General features: G+C 32.5%; 3 protein-coding genes across 3 annotated transcripts; 1 reads left to right on the forward strand and 2 right to left on the reverse strand.

Annotated features, from left to right (window-relative positions):
• Window positions 1-4,125: 4,125 nt before the first annotated feature.
• On the reverse strand, window positions 4,126-4,339 carry K441DRAFT_589433 (uncharacterized protein; the record flags this gene model as incomplete). Its single annotated transcript, XM_067644769.1, has 2 exons — window positions 4,126-4,212; window positions 4,259-4,339. Coding segments are annotated over 2 exons (168 nt in total), but the record flags the coding sequence as incomplete, so codon positions are not given.
• A 48-nt stretch (window positions 4,340-4,387) lies between these two features.
• K441DRAFT_589500 (uncharacterized protein) lies at window positions 4,388-4,815 on the reverse strand (the record flags this gene model as incomplete). The annotated part of the gene is made up of 3 exons (XM_067644772.1): window positions 4,388-4,494; window positions 4,576-4,694; window positions 4,754-4,815. Coding segments are annotated over 3 exons (288 nt in total), but the record flags the coding sequence as incomplete, so codon positions are not given.
• Window positions 4,816-17,136: 12,321 nt separating this feature from the next.
• K441DRAFT_589410 (uncharacterized protein) lies at window positions 17,137-17,295 on the forward strand (the record flags this gene model as incomplete). The annotated part of the gene is made up of 1 exon (XM_067644767.1): window positions 17,137-17,295. A coding segment is annotated over one exon (159 nt), but the record flags the coding sequence as incomplete, so codon positions are not given.
• Window positions 17,296-17,602: the final 307 nt, after the last annotated feature.

Below are 17,602 nucleotides of genomic sequence, written 5' to 3' on the forward strand. Positions count from 1 at the left end.
TAAGGTATAATTTTTTGCCGCTAGAGGTGTTTTTCCTTAAGTATAAGGCTTATCTTAACAGGTTTCTTATTCGCTTAGGTCTTAGTAGCTTATCTAGGAATCTCCTAGTCTTTGTCTTCTAATTTATAGGAAACTATGCTATTATTAAGGACGCGGGATATCTATTGGTCTATAATTATACTACTAACTCTAAGGCGTTTATACGTCTAGGTTCTAGAGCCTACCTAAAGGTAGTATTTAACCTATAAGGGGTACCATTTAATTACTTAGGCTCTATTTATAGAGTTTGTGGCACTCTATATAGATATAACACATCTTAATAAGATACTTAAGTTTTGCAGCTTCTTAGCGAATACTTTAACCCTTAGCAGATTAACTATATAGCCCTTAGGGGCTCTCTAAGCTTATAGAGTTATTAAAACTATTAATTTACACTAAACGCTAGATCACGGTGGCTGATACGTAGATAGGCTTATTCGGTCTTAATCTAAGCCTAGCGCTTAGTACACGACGCCTTAGTGCAGGCAGCCATGCTTTCTATTATAAGTGCCACGTATTATATACCTCTAAAATACTTAGTGGAAATAGCTATAAAGCTCTATGCCTATAGGTTATATAGAAGTGTGGTCTTCTAATAATATCAAATCATATATATCACCTTTGTTAACCTTAGAAAACTTACTAATAATCTTTGTAGGTCCTTAAGCAGTGTTTTAGAATAGATCGTTATTAAATATAGTATCGCTTTATAAGCTTATATCTATAAGTGCAGGAAGTGAGTTTTAAAGGGGGTATTTAATAAGAGTTATTAAATATAGGGCTTTTATTATCTAAGAGTTGATTCTGCTTATTATTGCTTTCCAATTATTATCTTATTAATTTAGATCTAGCCACCTTTATATAATTATCCTCTATAGCTTTAAGCCGTACCCTATTAAAATAAATGCTAAAGCTAAAGCCCTATTATACTATAAAGAAACCATATAAGTTCTTAATCTTATTTCTTTCCAAGGAACAAACTTCGCTATTTATAGCCTAATTTAGTTATATCTTGTTATATTCTAAGCCAAACGCTTAAAGTTAATACCTTTAAGTACACTCCTTTAACTAAGATAAACTGCATTTATTAGTAACGCGCTATTAACTTATTATTAAAGAACGGCTTATAATTCTTCTTTATATAAGCTTCTTTAATAAGAGAGTAAAAAACTTATAACGCTATTATACGTGCGACGGATTTAAAAGGAGTTCTTAAATCTTTCCCCGCTAGAAGCCGTAAGTTTTATACTTAGAAAATAAGTTATCTTGCGTACGGTATTAATTATCGTCTTTAATTTTTATCCTCTTAGTATAGATTTGGGAACGTCTTATAAAGGCCCGCAATTCCTTTAGTTGCTCTAGGTAGTCTAAGTGCCGTTATATCTCTAACTCTACTAAAGCGTTTATATATTGTTCTAACGCCAGCACTATATTCTTTAGCTATAAGTAGTATAATAGAGGTAATACTAATTATATATATTTCTAGTCTCCCCTAAATCTAATAATCTTACTCGTTTTCTTGCCATTATACGTAGAGTATGGAATATTACTAGCTTAACTGCCTATACGGGACGTATATTTATAACCCTTTTAACTAATAGATTATTTATCCCATAGGGAACTTTTATATATAATTCCTTTAACTACTANATCTTTAGTNCTNTTTTTAATTTTATCCCGTACGGTATAAACAGCTAATAAATATAATAATCTACTAAATTTTAATCCCATATTAAAACTTAATTACCTAGATTTTATATCTCATTTTCTATAATATCCCATACGGAATAATTTAATAAAAAATCTTATAAAAACTGGAATTTGTGTTCCATTTTAAAAATACATTTATAAAAGATAATATTTTATACNGGATTTCTACTAAAATTCTCTTTTTATATCCAGCTTTTAAATACCTCTTTTAACATTCTCCTATACGGAATAATTTAATAAAAAATCTTATAAAAACTAGAATTTATATTCCATTTTAAAAATATATTTATAAAAGATAATATTTTATACAGGATTTCTACTAAAATTCTCTTCTTATATTCAGCTTTTAAATACCTCTTTTAACATCCTCCTATACGGGAAAAGTGGCTATAAAAATAATACTTTTATTATTTTCTATCCCGCACAGAACCCTATTTAAAACCATTTAAATTTACTAGCTTTTCTTTTCTTATTTTCTACGCCATCCCGTATAGATAGTATATCCGGAAAAATAATAATATTCCAGTTTCTCCATCTTATTTTTGGTGCATAAGCGCAAAAGAAAATATCCCATATGGGATTTTTAGTAGAAATCCTTTTTATTTATAATTTCCGTACGCCGTTTTATTATAATTCCCATGCGGATAAAAATACTAAATAATTTATTTTAAGTAAGCCGACTAATCCTATACGGACTTACTACCCTTAAACTTTTAAATTTAGATTTTTTTATACCCGTACGGACGAAAATACTAAGTAATTCTATTTAAGTAAGTCTGCTAATCCTATACGGATTAAGTACCCTTAAACTTTTAATTTTGGTTTTTTTAGTTCCTATACGGAACGGAGTCCTATATAACTTTTATTTACTAGAAAATGCCTTGTTATATAAATAAAATAGCCTTACCGCATTAAAAACTATAGGAATTTCTTCCGCGTAGGCTAAAATTGTATAGCTACTAATTAAAACTTAGAAGTGATTCTAATTATTATATTATACGCGAGCAGATATAGAACATATAATTAAATAACTAGAAAGCTTCCTCTAATAGCTCTATACTATTAACTTGCCCTATAAGCAGATTGGTCTTTATTAGTGTGCTTATTACCAAAAGCTCTCGCAATTTTAGCCATCGTCTTTTCTGCCTCTCCTATGTGGTTAAGACTTTTATTTATAGTCTTTTCGAACTCTATAATTTGGCGAAAACTTTTAGCTATTATCTTTTTAAACTCTGCTATCTGGTGAATCCAATCCTCTAAGGTATTGAGGTCGCGTCTTAAACACTTAGTTATGGCCTGCGTCTTACTTACTTATTTGCTTTTATATTAGGGTTCTAGGATTAGTAGATATAGATTTTAATATTATACCTAGTAAGGTCTTTTACTTGCTTATAAAGGTTATTAGATTTAGCTAAGTCGCCTTAGAACAGGTTTGGTTCTATAGTATCTTGTTAAAGCCAGTTAATTAGAGGTATGTTGGAACAAAATCTTTCAATTTCGCTTATAGATGGGGAGTAAGGAGTGAAGTCTTCGGCTTCTGGATTAAGTTTCATTAGCGTTATAGTAATGGTTGTGTTATTAAAATTCTAAGATTCCATTCCTAAAAGAAAGCTATTAAAATAATCTATTGTAGAGAAAGAGTGTTTATAGTAAATAAAGGATTGAAGATATTAAAAGATTTAAAGACTAAAAGTGATCTAAGACTAATTGTTAGGTAGTACTCTATAGACTCCTTTAAGATATTATATAACTCTTTACTACAAAATTAATTAAATTACTTACCCCTTACCTAGGCTAAATTATTATTTATATTTATAAACGCGCGCGGTTATAGGCGTGAAATATAAATTTATACTGCGGCCTCCTGGCGTGTCCGGTAGTTAGTGTGTTTTATTAACTTTCCCTTAAACTGTAAAAATACCAAAACTTCTCCTATAAAAAGGCCGTGTAGACGTAGCTGCGCTAACCACTAAAGGTAATAGGATGCTGTAGAGCTGTTTTCTGTTTTCTTTTTTCTCTAGCGTTTACTAAAATAATTTTAACAGATTTTAGTATCTAAGTAAAAATAACGTAGGTAACGGGTTTTGACTAAAAGGAATATTAAAGCTTTACCTAAGTTATATCTATCATGCCTAGGTAAGCCTTAGCACGACATTGCCTTTTAAATATGTGTTACTTTAATTTTAGCTAAACAATAAAAATAGAGGCGGTACGCTAGCTCAGTTAAAACTAGGGTATTAGTGAAAACCCCGTTAGACATAAATAATCTTAAATATTATTAAGTTTAAATATTATAAAATATAATGTTTTATATTTTATAAACTAAGTATATCTAAATTATCTCTTTTACTTAGCTAAGCTATCTTCTAATACGCGCTAAAGCTTAAAACACTCTAGTGAAACAAGCTTAATAAATAGCAGTAGGTAAAAGTAGTTAAGGTTACACTGTAATATATATAGGTGCTTTTATAGTAAGCAGTTTGTAAATATTAAGACTGGTACAATATACCGGTTTATCTAACTTTACAATTACTGGCTTCTTAGTATTAAAAAGCTCCTCCAAAAAGTCATTTAAAACTTTATATCCGCTTTATCTATCCGGCTATTTAAGACCAAAAACCCTATTCTTTACCCTTTATTATCTAATAAAGTCAACTTTACGAAGGTCTTTCCACGGCCGCCCGTTTATATATTTAAGCACTATATATCCGAGTTGTTCTAGGTCTAAGTTTGACGTTAAGGACGCTAATTACTAGGTATATTTTTTAAAATTAGCTATAAAACGTTAGATTTTAATATAAAGGTAAAATTAATTAGGGTGGCTACACAAAAGGACACGCCTACTACGGCCGCAAATTCTAACTGCGTTTAGAGTAACGGATCCGTAAAGTAACCCTGCCGTACTAATATACTTAATTGCATTAAAGATCTGTACTAATTTAGTGCTTTAATAAGCTCTGATAATGTTGTTTAACTTACTAATATTGCAATAACTTGTATCTACTGTTCCTGGAGACGTAAGTAAATATAAAGAATCTCCTCTAGAGTAAAACGAGAATATTTATAGCCGAGGTATATCTAATTGTCATCTAAGAATACTTAACTAATTTAAGAAATGTTTCTATAACAAAGCAGTTAAAATTTTATAAGTTTTACCTTGCCTTTCTCCGCTTCTAGCCTCTTTACCATTATTATTCCGTTTATGCCCTTATTAACATAAATTGTCTATGGCTAATTTCCTTATATAAGATCTCTAAGACGCGTTAGAGCTCTCTAAGGATTGTAAGGCTGTATATTTAAGTCCGGATTCGCACTAGAAGGCACAAGTAGGGAGCTAAAAACACTACGATCGGGATTTTGGCTAGTTGGTAAAAGCTTGACACGCTTTAAAGAATTTTGCAAAAGTGCTGCCTTAGTAGGGACTTTACAACCTTGCGGCCGAGGGTGACGCTAAAAAGCTTCTTTAAAAACCTTTACGCGCTTCGGGCTTTCTTCTTTAGGCACTTCGGCCACTTTTAAGCGCTTTAAAATTGAGCTGCTCTCTATATTATTAGGGGCTGGAAGTTTATAGGGAGAGTTTTAGTGCTGGCGGCAAGACTTATATAATCTGTGGCTACTAGTAGTTAGAAACAGTTTCTTTATTTATATTAATAAAATTTATACTAAGCGCAGGAGTCTAAAATTATTTATATGGCTTTGGCGCTTCTAATAACAAATACCAAAAATATATTTATAAATAAAAATTCGCTTTTACTAGTTTCAAAATTACAGGAATTATATAGAATATTTAACCGCTATATATTCGCATTGTAAAGTAATTTTTATCTATTATTCTTAACAAACTATGGAATATAACTATATGCCTAGACACCTATTTCTTTAAAGTATACTATTTAGCCGTTAATAGGAAACACGTAATAACAGCTCGACTGTTTTAACACCTTCCAAGTATACTATGGATACTCCCGCCCCTTATTTACAGCCTTACCCGCAGCCTTTACCCGGCAATGTTATCTTGCAAGACGTAGTAAACCCCGACAGAGCAAGCAGCATAACTATTTGGATAATCTTTGCTACAAATTAATACTTTTAGTTATCGCAGCTCTTATAAGGCGAAATTTGGGCTTATAATTAAACATGAACTAAACTTCGGACCGAAATCGAGCGCCGTATTAAGGTAGATAACGCTGCGTGAAAACAAACCGAATAAGCTTTAGAATGGTCTACATCATATTAAGAGGCTTACGCTACTCTAGATCAGTATAGAATGGAAAAGGTACTGTTATATAAAGAGATTTAAAGCTTGAAATTAGAGATAAAGGCACTTAATATATAGATATAATATAATAAACCATATAGGAATTACTAGTTAACATATTTAGCAGGTAATCTCTGCTAGAGATTCTAGATTGGATGCGATAGGATCGAAAGAGCGAAGGTTACGCACTGCACGTCGTATAAAACCTTGTTTAAGTGATAGAAAAGGGGGGCAACTACAGAATTATACTCTAATTTAAGATATTAAACACTACCTAAGGGAATAACTAGGTTCTGAGAGCCACGAGTTTAATTTAGTTTAAGAAATAAAAGATTGAAGCATTGCGTACAGGAAAATTGAAGAAAAAAAAAAGGTTAGAATAGTTCTGCGAATATTAAATGTTATATAATCAGCTGCATAAACCATTTAACGGTAGAGAAAACTATAACTATAAGCAAAGCACTTATATGTTAGGAACGCCGAATAAGATCTATACCAAATCTCCCTAATATAAAGCCATTCGTGGTTCTATTCCACCATTATTTATTAGGGCTAGTTGTGGTAAGCTATATATAAGCCACTCTCCACGGCGTTCCCGTAAAAGCTGCTATTAGGTATATATAATAAGGATATAAGATTTTTAGTATTACTACCGCTTAGAAAGACAATGCGAAGGATTTCTTGCGCCGTAAGATTCTGAGGTTTATATCCCACCCAGAATTATAATCCTAAGTTAAAGCTATGTTATATACCTGTCTCTCCCTTAAGACTAACTTCTCTATTATAGGGCTTGGAAACATCCTTATAAAGCTATAATAAACATCTTAGTTTCTCTTTATTAGCTTACCGTAAATAAAGGGTTTATAACATTTCGGCGTATCTTAATTCTGCGGCCTATTATTATGCTGTAAAAAGACTAGAGATAGTGTTAGCCTATAAACTTAAACGCTGTTTTAAATAAGAACTTACGGTTTAATAATTACTAAATATCCCTTATATAGCATATCCCTTAAGTTAAAAGGGCACCCTAAACGTTCCCTGGGTGGTAAGCTATTACTATTACACTATAGATCTTTTAAATCCTCCATTTTTTTAAAGATAGAAATGCCGATAGTATTAGGTAATAAAGAAGTTACTCCTAGGGTCCTAAGTATAAATAGCGCGAGCCTAATTTATATATAAAGGCATAAGGTAGTATAAGCCTTTAAGGCTTTATACGGACTTTATGTTTCTCTTTATATCGCACTTTATACACTTATAGTGTCTTAAATCCTATATAAGTGCTAATAACGACAAGAGATTATAGGCGGACGGCTTTAGCTAGCGGAGAGTATAAAATTATACCTTATTATTGCGGCGGCACTATTTTAAAGCAGAGCGCATTACCCGAATTGTTTCTTCTTTAGGATATCTAGGCTAGTTTATTAGCATTTTTCGATCTTATCCGGTTGTCTTATATCTCTACGGCGGTAATAGATTTATTATATATCTAATCGAATAAGCTTTCTAATATAGCTACAGTTTAAACGGATTTTCATGCGTTTAATAGGCGTTCCACGGTAAACCCTATAGGGAGGTTATATGAAGAAGCTACCCGCAAGCGGCCTAGAGAAGATCCGGAGAGATATTCCTAGATAGTTGGCTCAGAAGCTCGTAGAGATAGACGCGGCTAAGCTAATACCGTCCCCCCTATGGCACTGCTTCTATTATTCTATATCTAGTGTAAAGGCTAATATTATATGGTATAGTAAAGGTTATAACTAAAACAAGGAAACCCTACTTAAGCTATTAAGTTCGCCTTCTTCTGTGTCAACTATATCTAATAACTATTAACTATAACTTCTAACCATTACGTTAAAAGAGTTCCACCTCTAATATAAACAATTTATTTAATATATTTACCCTTACGGACCATATCTTTCTAGAATAGATTTAGGATTCCTCAACAGTAGACCCTAAAGATCTTATTCTTACCAAACCTAACCTAATATCCGGATCTCAGGAAGCTAACATTCTCTCTCCTTATATAGATAACTTTCGATGCAATTACGGCTCAGACGTGGCTATAGTCAAAACTATAGATATAGTCTCCGAAAATATGGACGCTTCTATTAACGATATGGATATAGATAATATCCTGCTCCAGAATTTTCTATATAAGCCTACTTTTAGCGCAGACTGCTTAAATCTAAAAGATTTTAAAGGTGACTAGACCGATCCTAATCTAGCCTTCGCTCTATTTAATGAAATAATACAAAATCTAGATTAACATATTAGATTAGAGAAATCCATCTCAGATAACCCACCTAATGGTGTTAATGTGTTAGATAAAACCTTAGTGTTCTCTCCCTTAGGAGACTTCGCGTTAAATAAGCAACTAGCGGAACAGGCTAATAAGCAGATCGATAAGCTACTAAATAAGTAGCTAGGTCAGCATGGAAATGAGTAACTAAGGGAGTAGCTAGACGAGTGGCCAAATAAGCAGCTAGACTAATACCTAGACAGCCAATTAGATAAGCATCTAGATAAGCAACCAAGTAAGCGGTTAGACGAGTTCCTACATAAGCAGCTAGATAAGTCGCTAGAGGAGCAGCCAAACTAATACCTAGATAGCCAATTAAACAAGCAGCTAGACAAGCACCAGGATGAGCAACTAAGGGAAGAGCTAAATGGTTAGGCGAATGAGGAGGACGACTGGCACTTCTATATAGAAGATGTTGAGCCCTAGGAACAGCCCTAGAGCCCCTAAGAAGTATTAAATGACGAAAATTAGGGCCTAGGAAGATCCTCAGCCAGTATATAAAGTTAAAAACAGAGGAGATATAGAAGTGAACTAACAGACGGTAAATCCAATTATTATCGATAATAAGGTAGATTATTATATATATAAAATGCAGTCTACCTAACACCGAAGGTCTTTTCGAATCAGGAGGCAACTAATAACTTTAGACAACAATAAGATGCTATAATACAGTAATTAGTATAACTTAACAGCCCTAGCTAATAAGGTTGTATTAGAGTGGGAGCAGATATAGGCGGATTGGTTTAATATATTAGAGATCGTCGGGAGATATTAGTACCTAGAAATTAAGGAGTTTAAAAAGAATATACGAGAAGAGGTTATAGATATACGCTTGTTGTAAAGATCTAGGGTTTCTCCTAGCGTAGGAAAGATGCTTGCGGATCTATAAAAGAGCTTTTATATCCGTTTTAAGGGAAACAATAAGATTTTTAAGACTACGCGGAGTTATATAGGCCTTTTAGATCGATTTGCTAAATATAAGTATATACTATATTTAAGAGAGTTATAAAGATAAGGTTATATAGAATATATAAGCTTCTTATAATATTAAATAAGTCCCCTATTTAATTCCGAGCGTAAAACTTAGCTTAGTCGGATTATCAGCTTTAAGCAATAATTAACTTATTAGGGCTACCCCTAAATACTAGTATATAGAGCCCCTTATCCGGTTCTAAATAGAGTAGGAACTATATTCCTAAACTTCTTCTTAGTTATAGCAGAGCCGGCCGAATACGCCGCGGCTTTATCTCCTAACTCTTACTTATACTATATACCTTAAAAACCGTAGCACAGCGCTTAAAAAGTGGTATTGCTTTTACCTACGTTATATAGATTTAGGCAGAAATATTAATCTTAGAGTAACTCTTCTCTAGCCGCTAAAATATGCGGTGTTTATATAAGCTTCTTTGTATTAATGCTAATAAGAGCTAAAAATACTGCTAAATTTCTTGGCTTTAAAACAGTTTAGTGTGGGGTTATTGGCAAAATAGGTATAGATTACTAGAAATAATAGATAAGTAAGTAAAGCTTTAGTTTTGGAATTGGTAAATTATTTTTATAGCTTTAATACAACTTTATTAAATAAAAGTGTACTATAGGAAAGTAAGATTAATATGCTTACTAAATAAACCGCAGTTGTATGCTCTTTGTGTATGGAAATCTAGAAGCTTCGTGATATAAAGTAATAGCATTACAATTATGTTACAAAAAGCTTAGATGCGATTAAAAGACAGCTATATTTTAGCTAAGAACCAAATAAAGGTAACGGAGAAAGTACTTCTATTGATAGTTATACTTCCTAATAGTCTTCTTATCTAACCAATTGCATAGTATTAGAACCCTTAATAGAGGGTAAACTGATTTTTAAGCCCTAATTTAAGAAGCTTCTTTAAAAGAAAAGGGTAGTAATTGGAAAACTATTCTAGCAAGTGTAGATACAAAGTAGGTACTAAGAAAGTACTAATAGTAGATATATAAAAATGAAAACGACTTTAATCTTAAAGAACTAGAGAAATTCCTACAGAAGAAGCCCTACGAATTTGGCGATAAGTAAAAGTCCTACTATACTTCCTTCTAACCCTTTCTTACTACACTAGTAGAGGTATACAATCCTACTTAGTAGATTGCAATAGATGGAATAAGCGCTAAAGAGTATATACTAGACATTATTCTTTAACTCTTTAATATATAAATCTATAAGCCTACTAACCTTAAATATAACTGGTACTTGCTTAGGATATAAGTGTTTAAGCTTAGAAAGAAACTTATAGAGTTTAGGGTTATTATTATATATTAGTTGTCCTTTATTAGTAATACGGTGAATAAAATCTTCCGCCTGTGTTAAGAGACTTAAAAGATTATTGTAAATTATATAGAGCTTAGAAGAGGTTAAGCTAAAAGAGACAAAAGTAGGGATTTTAGGACGTAGATAGACTACTAGGCGTTCTATAAGCGTCTTATAATTTCTTATTAAATTTCTACTTTATTCTTCTATATAGTATTACACTTATAGAGTCTTGCCTGCTAAATTATACTAAATCCTAAGTTCTCCATTGTCACTTAATAATCCGTCATTATTACTCCGGCTTAGTTTATCAATATTAGTAGTATTAATTCGCCCTTTTACTAGGTTACTCCGGCGCAATCTATTAATAGGGTAGCCAGAACTCTATAACTTATCACTATAGTTTAAAACCACTATCTCTTTATCACTATCTTTATCACTATCCTCTTCCCATTCTTAATTATAAGGTGTAAAATATATAAAGCTAGGGTATATACAGATCGTCTCCTAAGCTCTTCCTATAGACCTATAAGAATTATTAGCAATCCAATTTAGGTTTATCTAAGGTATTATATATAATAGGACTTATTTAATAAGCACAGAAAAGAACTATATTTTAGCGAGGCTTAGTATTTAAAGGAAAGGTAGCTTAATCTAAGGACATTTGGAGGTAAGATAAATGCCACCTTTATAATATTTCCTCCACTACTTAATAGAGCTAAGGTTAAGTTTAGAAAGGGAGACTAATATTGCCTAAATAAGGCAAAGTACATCAGCGGCCCCTTTACCCTAAAGCTGGCGCGTAATATCTATTAGCTATAATTACTCCTTACTTAGCGTGCTATCTGCGCCTAAAAGTATAGGCTGCTTAACTAAATCTAACGGTAGCTGTTTAAATTAAAGGAGGTATTGCTAGGGGTAATTATTAGCTAAGCTATTACTAAATATAAATACCTAACTGAAATATATTGTATTAGTGTAGAAGAACTAACGTACTAGTCTCTGGCTTTGTAAGCAGTGCTTAGCTACTATTACTTATTAGATTATAAGTAGTCTTAATACACTACTAAAGTCACTAGAAGCAGCTCCAAGTATAAAGCGCTAGGATTCTTCGCACCTATTACGGTTTAGCGCTCCGTCACTCTTGGAGGCAGCTAAGTAAGATAGCGTTTAATAATGGCTTTATAGTGACACTTTAAGCCCCTTTAACCGTTGTAGATAAATCCATAAATGTCTTAGCCATAGTATAGGAAGCTGCGGTTTAAGACATATAGATTAAGATCCTATCTAACTAAATTTCGGGATATTAGTAAAGCGGGCTCAGCTATATATAGGATACGGTCTAGCGTGTTAGAAAGAAAGTAGCGACAGCCTCTTCTATATAATGCCTTACTCCTATAGAGGCGGAGTAAGCTTATGCGTTATAACCTATACATTTTGCGTTAGTCTAGGCTATAGGATAGTAATAGGCATTAATTATGCCGCTAGTGGGGTTTAAGGATCCGTCTAGCCCTATATATAGGTAGGAAGGAGGACATAAAAGGATCTTACGTCCCCTTACCAGGAACCTATATAAAACACTTCTTAAGCAATCTATAGTATATATTCCGTCCTAAAGTCAGCTAATTAAATATCGATAATAAAGGTTATAGAAAGAATAATCGACATAAGTAATAGCGAAATAATAAGTGACGGAGAAAGATATGTAGAGAGATCTAGAGTAAAGGGCGTGTCTATTAGGGGAAAGGCGCTTCTAAAGATAAGGAATGCTTTCTATACTATAGTAGTAAGAGGCCTTACTAATAGGGCACTAAAGCTAAAGCTAAAACCGGAACTACTAAGGCTCTAAATTAAAGTATAAGAGAGATTAACTCGGCGTTATAACCTAGAAGTCATTATAAGTATACAAATATATCGCTATTAGGTTAGGACTTACCGTCTTAGATATTACTAACAATACGTTTAATAGCAGCAATCTTAGTCACGCTATCGCTCTATAAATAAGCTATCTACAGACCGAAATCAAAATTGAGATACTAGAGAAGGCCAACCAGAAGCTAAAAGAGGAGGTGGTGTCTCTTAAAAGAAAAAGGGGAATTATAAATGAAATGTAGTAGGGAAAGCGTAGAGATACTAGTAAGCGTATTATACTTAAGGTAAAGGCATATCTAAGCAACAATTAGGGTAAATACCCGACGATTCTTACGTAGAGGGTTAGTCTAATGGAAGTGGATAGATATCTGGTATGTGCGTATTTTGTTTATAGGCAAGTAGGGTCAAGAATCTAGTGCCCTACGTAACTAATACTAAACAATGTCCTATTAATCCTATATTAGTTATTAATATAGCCCCTTAAGAGTAAATAGGGTACTTTTTATACTTACTGTATCTATTAAATAACCTAAAGACTAAAAATAAAAAAGCTAATAAAATTATTAGGAATACGGAACAGTAAACTATATTAAGTTTTTAGTCTAATATTGCCTATATAAATTCTGCGCATTCCCTTTAGGCTCTTTTATAGCAGTACTATAAACTTATTTAAGGCAGTCTTTTCTATAATATCTTATAACGCTACCTTATTAATACTGACAGCCATATTATATATAGCTTGGATATTTTACATTGCTATTTAATTTTTACAATCCGCATCCGCGCATATATAGGTGGAGAGAATACTAGTTCTCGCTACCGGTGGAGTACTTAAAGGATTTCCTAGATTTCCTTAAGGATATAGTGAGAAATACTTATTATAAGAACTCTAATATTTAGCTAAACTTATTATAAATGCCATGGACCCCCAAATTTAAAGATCTGTCTATAATATATCTTCTTCCTCCTAATACTCGTAATAATAATATTCTTCTGTCTACTAATCTTATATATAAAGATAGTCAATCGCAGCCTAATTAGACAGTAGGAAGTCCAATATTATCTGCCCATTCCAGTAATACTTTACTGCTAATATACTAGGAGAATGGCTATATCACCCTACTTAATTAGACCCCTAGTAAAATTTTCTCTAGAAATATCTTCGTCTATAGAACGGATCAGTCTTTATTATTAGATACTCTTAAGGGGATTTATAATATATAGACGCCAGATAGTAACGGCGGTAATACTAAAGGACGTCTTCTTAAAGAAGTATCATTTAATGATAGTACCTGCTACTAAATTAATAGCAGCCTAGAATCGAACCGCCGGAGGGTTTTGCTATAGCGGTATTACAAGTCTTTCGAAGGGAACGATTTGTGGTGTAGAATAGAAGTTACTCTCCCTAAAGATCTGGTTAGAGGAAGTCTCTATACATTATACTAGGTTTAGGATTAGCTAACAGTTATAAGCCCGCCTATATTACTAAAGGGTAAAATTAAAATATACACCACCTATATAGATATATTAATTATTTAATAGCGAATTAGGTTCTAAATTATGCAGTAAAAAATTTAATAGATTAAATTATAACTTACAAATTTAAAGTATGGTTACGCTTCGCTAATTAAAAACTGTATCTATTAAATATAAAATAAAACTTGAAATTTAAATTTATAGTAAATATATAGATAGTCCAAAGCAGTAACTTAATATCCTTATTAAATCCCCTAGAAAATACCTATTAAAGCTTAACTTAAAACATACACTCCTAAGCTTTAACAGCTTTAATATTAGTAGGGACAACAACAACCTTAGATCCCTATAATAGATTAGTAATAGTATATTAAGAAATTCCTAAGGAGATCTTTTACCTGTAAAAGCTTTTCCAGCTAGGATAAGCTCTTATTAGAAATATAGACAAAGTGCTTTCCCTTATAACGCACTATCATGAATATTTTAGCTTTAGTTAGACCGCTAAGCTTATTAGCTTTTTTAAATAACGTGCTGCTTCGTCTACTAAACCTAAGTTGTTGCCGTTTTTCTAGAGTTTACGTATAGACTTTACCCTTATCTAATAGAGTTGTTTTAGTTTTAGGTCTCATTCCATCTTCTTTAGAAGCATTGCCCATTAGAGATCTATTAGGGCCCTATTTATCTAATATAATATCGCTACAGCTTGACTATTTTAGTGTTAGCTGTAGGGTTATCCTTAGGGTGTTATATTATCGCACAAAAGTTCTAGTTACCTCGCCTTTTAAAAAGGACGGAATTTACTTAATAGGCGACGCCTATAAAGAACCTTTAAGGGGCACGGAATGAGATATACTAATAGGTGACAATTCTGGTAACATTTTAAGAAGTGGAGAATTTGTTAAATCAATGGCATGCTTTCTCTTTTGTCTTTTAGACTATAAAGTGGTATGATTCAGCATTTAAGGATCCTTTATAGGCTTATATACTGTTTTATAAAGTTTAGGTAGGTCGCTAAAGAATTATAAGAGCTTACTGTATATTCCAAACTTATAAAAGACATATAAGGGGAAAAAGTAAAGATTAGAATGAAGAGTTTGTAAATTAGAATATAAGGACCACTAATAACTGCTACTTATATCTTATACGCGTAGAACAGATTCAGAAATCTTAAATCAGATTTCTGCTCGGCGCGTACTATAGCGTCGGCGGGAATAATAAGTAGTTAATAGTAATATACCAAGGACGTGCTACCTAAAGCCACAGCGCTTAAGGAATCTCGATTTCGATTTACGCTAATATGAATTTATTCTCTAGAAAAATCAACCCTTAGTTTTAAGGATGGGTCCTTTAATTAAACTATAATAATTGCCCTAGCTAGATTTTCCACTTTAGCAGTAAGTATTCTCGCCGCTTAAGTATAACTACTTGCGGTCCTAATTAATAGTTATAAAGAATGTTGCTGCTTAATCTGCTGAATGAAATATTATTATTAATAGCTAAGAACCTATAAGTGGAGGGAGATATTAACGCTTTCGCCCGGATAAATAACCGCCTCTATAGTATTCTAAATCCCTATCTTTATTGCTATAACGTTAAACGGGAGGATAGCACGGTACTAATATGGGCTGTAAAACAAGGACAAGATGTAACTACTTAAAAATCTCTTAAAGCTGTTAAAATTGGAGTAGTAACTTAATATCGATACTATGGGCGTATGGATTTATTATAGGCAGTAAGGAACGGATATAAATTAGTGGTACGGCTGTTAATTAGAAGTGGACTTAGCAGTCTTAACCTAGAGGACTTTTCCTATAAGCTGTTGTGCGCCGCAAGGTTTAGGCGGACGGCAGTAGTGTAGCTACTCTTAGAAAGCGTTAATGTGAACTATAAGTAAGAAAACGGCCGGATACCGCTATTATTAGCCGTAGAAAAGGGGTATAAAGATATGGTTTAACTGCTTCTAGAATATAAGAATGTTTATATTAATATAAGAGACCGCTTTAGTCGGACACTACTATTATAGGCTGTTAATTATAAGTATAATATAGTGGTATAACTTCTAGTTAAGCATAGGGGTATTAATATTAACTTAAGGGACTCCTTAGGCAGAACGCCGTTATCTATAGCTAAAGTATGTAGGGATGCTATAATAGTCCAACTGCTTCTAGAGTGCGAAAGTAATAGTCTAAAATTTATAGATTAGTGTAGTGGTGTAAGTAGTCCTTTAATCTAATATTAAAGGATAAGTAAAGATTGACTTAGAGGCAGTCTAACTCTAGTATATAGATTAATTAGTAGGTCCGTAGTTCTTAATAATATAGTAGATATAAAATTCTATAGATTAGCTAACTCTTCTTCCCACTAATTAATGTAATTGTTTCCTGTATACCTCGACCTCTTAAAGATCTACTTCCTTTCTATATTAGTGAGTTCTTACTATATACTAGGCCTAGCTTTATATTTAGCTATAGCAATTATATAGTTGGCAGTATAGCCTAGCATATTTAACAACTATAGCCTTAGCTAGTGTGTAGCTATTTAGCAATAATTTCTAGTTATAAGAAATGCGCTATAATAGAATAAGCCAGAAGTGGAACCTAAAGCTAGAAAGAAATCCTTAGGCCAAAAAGAAGGGCATACCACAATCATTGCCGTCTCTTTCGCTAGAAGTTATTACCCCTCTTTATATTTATCTTATTGTAGAGTATAGGGTTAGTATATCTACTATAAAGACTAATTTTATTTAGGAATAGCGTCTAAAATATAGGGTAAATAATAGATTAGTTAGCTAGATACCGGGATTTTGCCGCCCCTTTAAAGCTCTTTATATATTTAATATTAACTACTACTTTAATACTTATAGACCTCATCGTAGTGCCACCCCCTAGCTGTAGCTGTGAGAATCTTATCGGCTGGGGAGTTTTAGGTACTATGTATCGCGACAAACTTTAAAATAAGGTTATTAAAGCTCTAAACGACGCGAATTCTTAATGCTTTATTAAAGTCGAAAAGGAGATCTATAAGAGACTTGGTTAACATAATAGACTCTTATAATACTATAGCAGCGAACTTTTCTAAAAGGATAACTATATGGTGATATGTTTAGAACGCGCTCCAAATAGCTAGCTCTATAGGTTTCTTCAGGACAGAAGTAATAATATTAATCGAACTTTATAAATGCGTTGGATTTTATAGCTTGCAGATATTCTTAAATATATTTACTCCAGAGGTGTTATATATAGTGATATTTCGTACTATAATATTCTCTTAGATAAACATTTAAATATAAAGCTAATCGACTTCGCTGGTTTATTAATTAATAGGTCCCCTCTTCTCGCTTTGTACTCCGTTTAAGCCTAACCTCCCTATCTAAGTACGCCTTAGAAGGATGAAATTTTTGCCTTTAAATTGGCTTATTATTATATTTTAATATATTATATCGCCTTTTATAAACTTTCCAATAATGATATAAAGGATCGTTATAAATAAGGAATATTTCCCGAATTAAAGTCCCTAGGGCCCTTTGGAGTTATTATTAAAGGCTATTAAAACGGCAAATATAACTACATAGATGGCGTTATTAAAGAAATGGATAAGTAAGGTATGTTTATAAAACTAGGATTTTTTTTAAACTATTTAAACTTATTTATAGGTTTACGGA

The sequence above is a fragment of the Cenococcum geophilum genome (assembly GCF_001692895.1).
Source record: "Cenococcum geophilum 1.58 unplaced genomic scaffold K441scaffold_70, whole genome shotgun sequence".
Taxonomy (NCBI): Eukaryota; Fungi; Ascomycota; class Dothideomycetes; order Gloniales; family Gloniaceae; genus Cenococcum; species Cenococcum geophilum.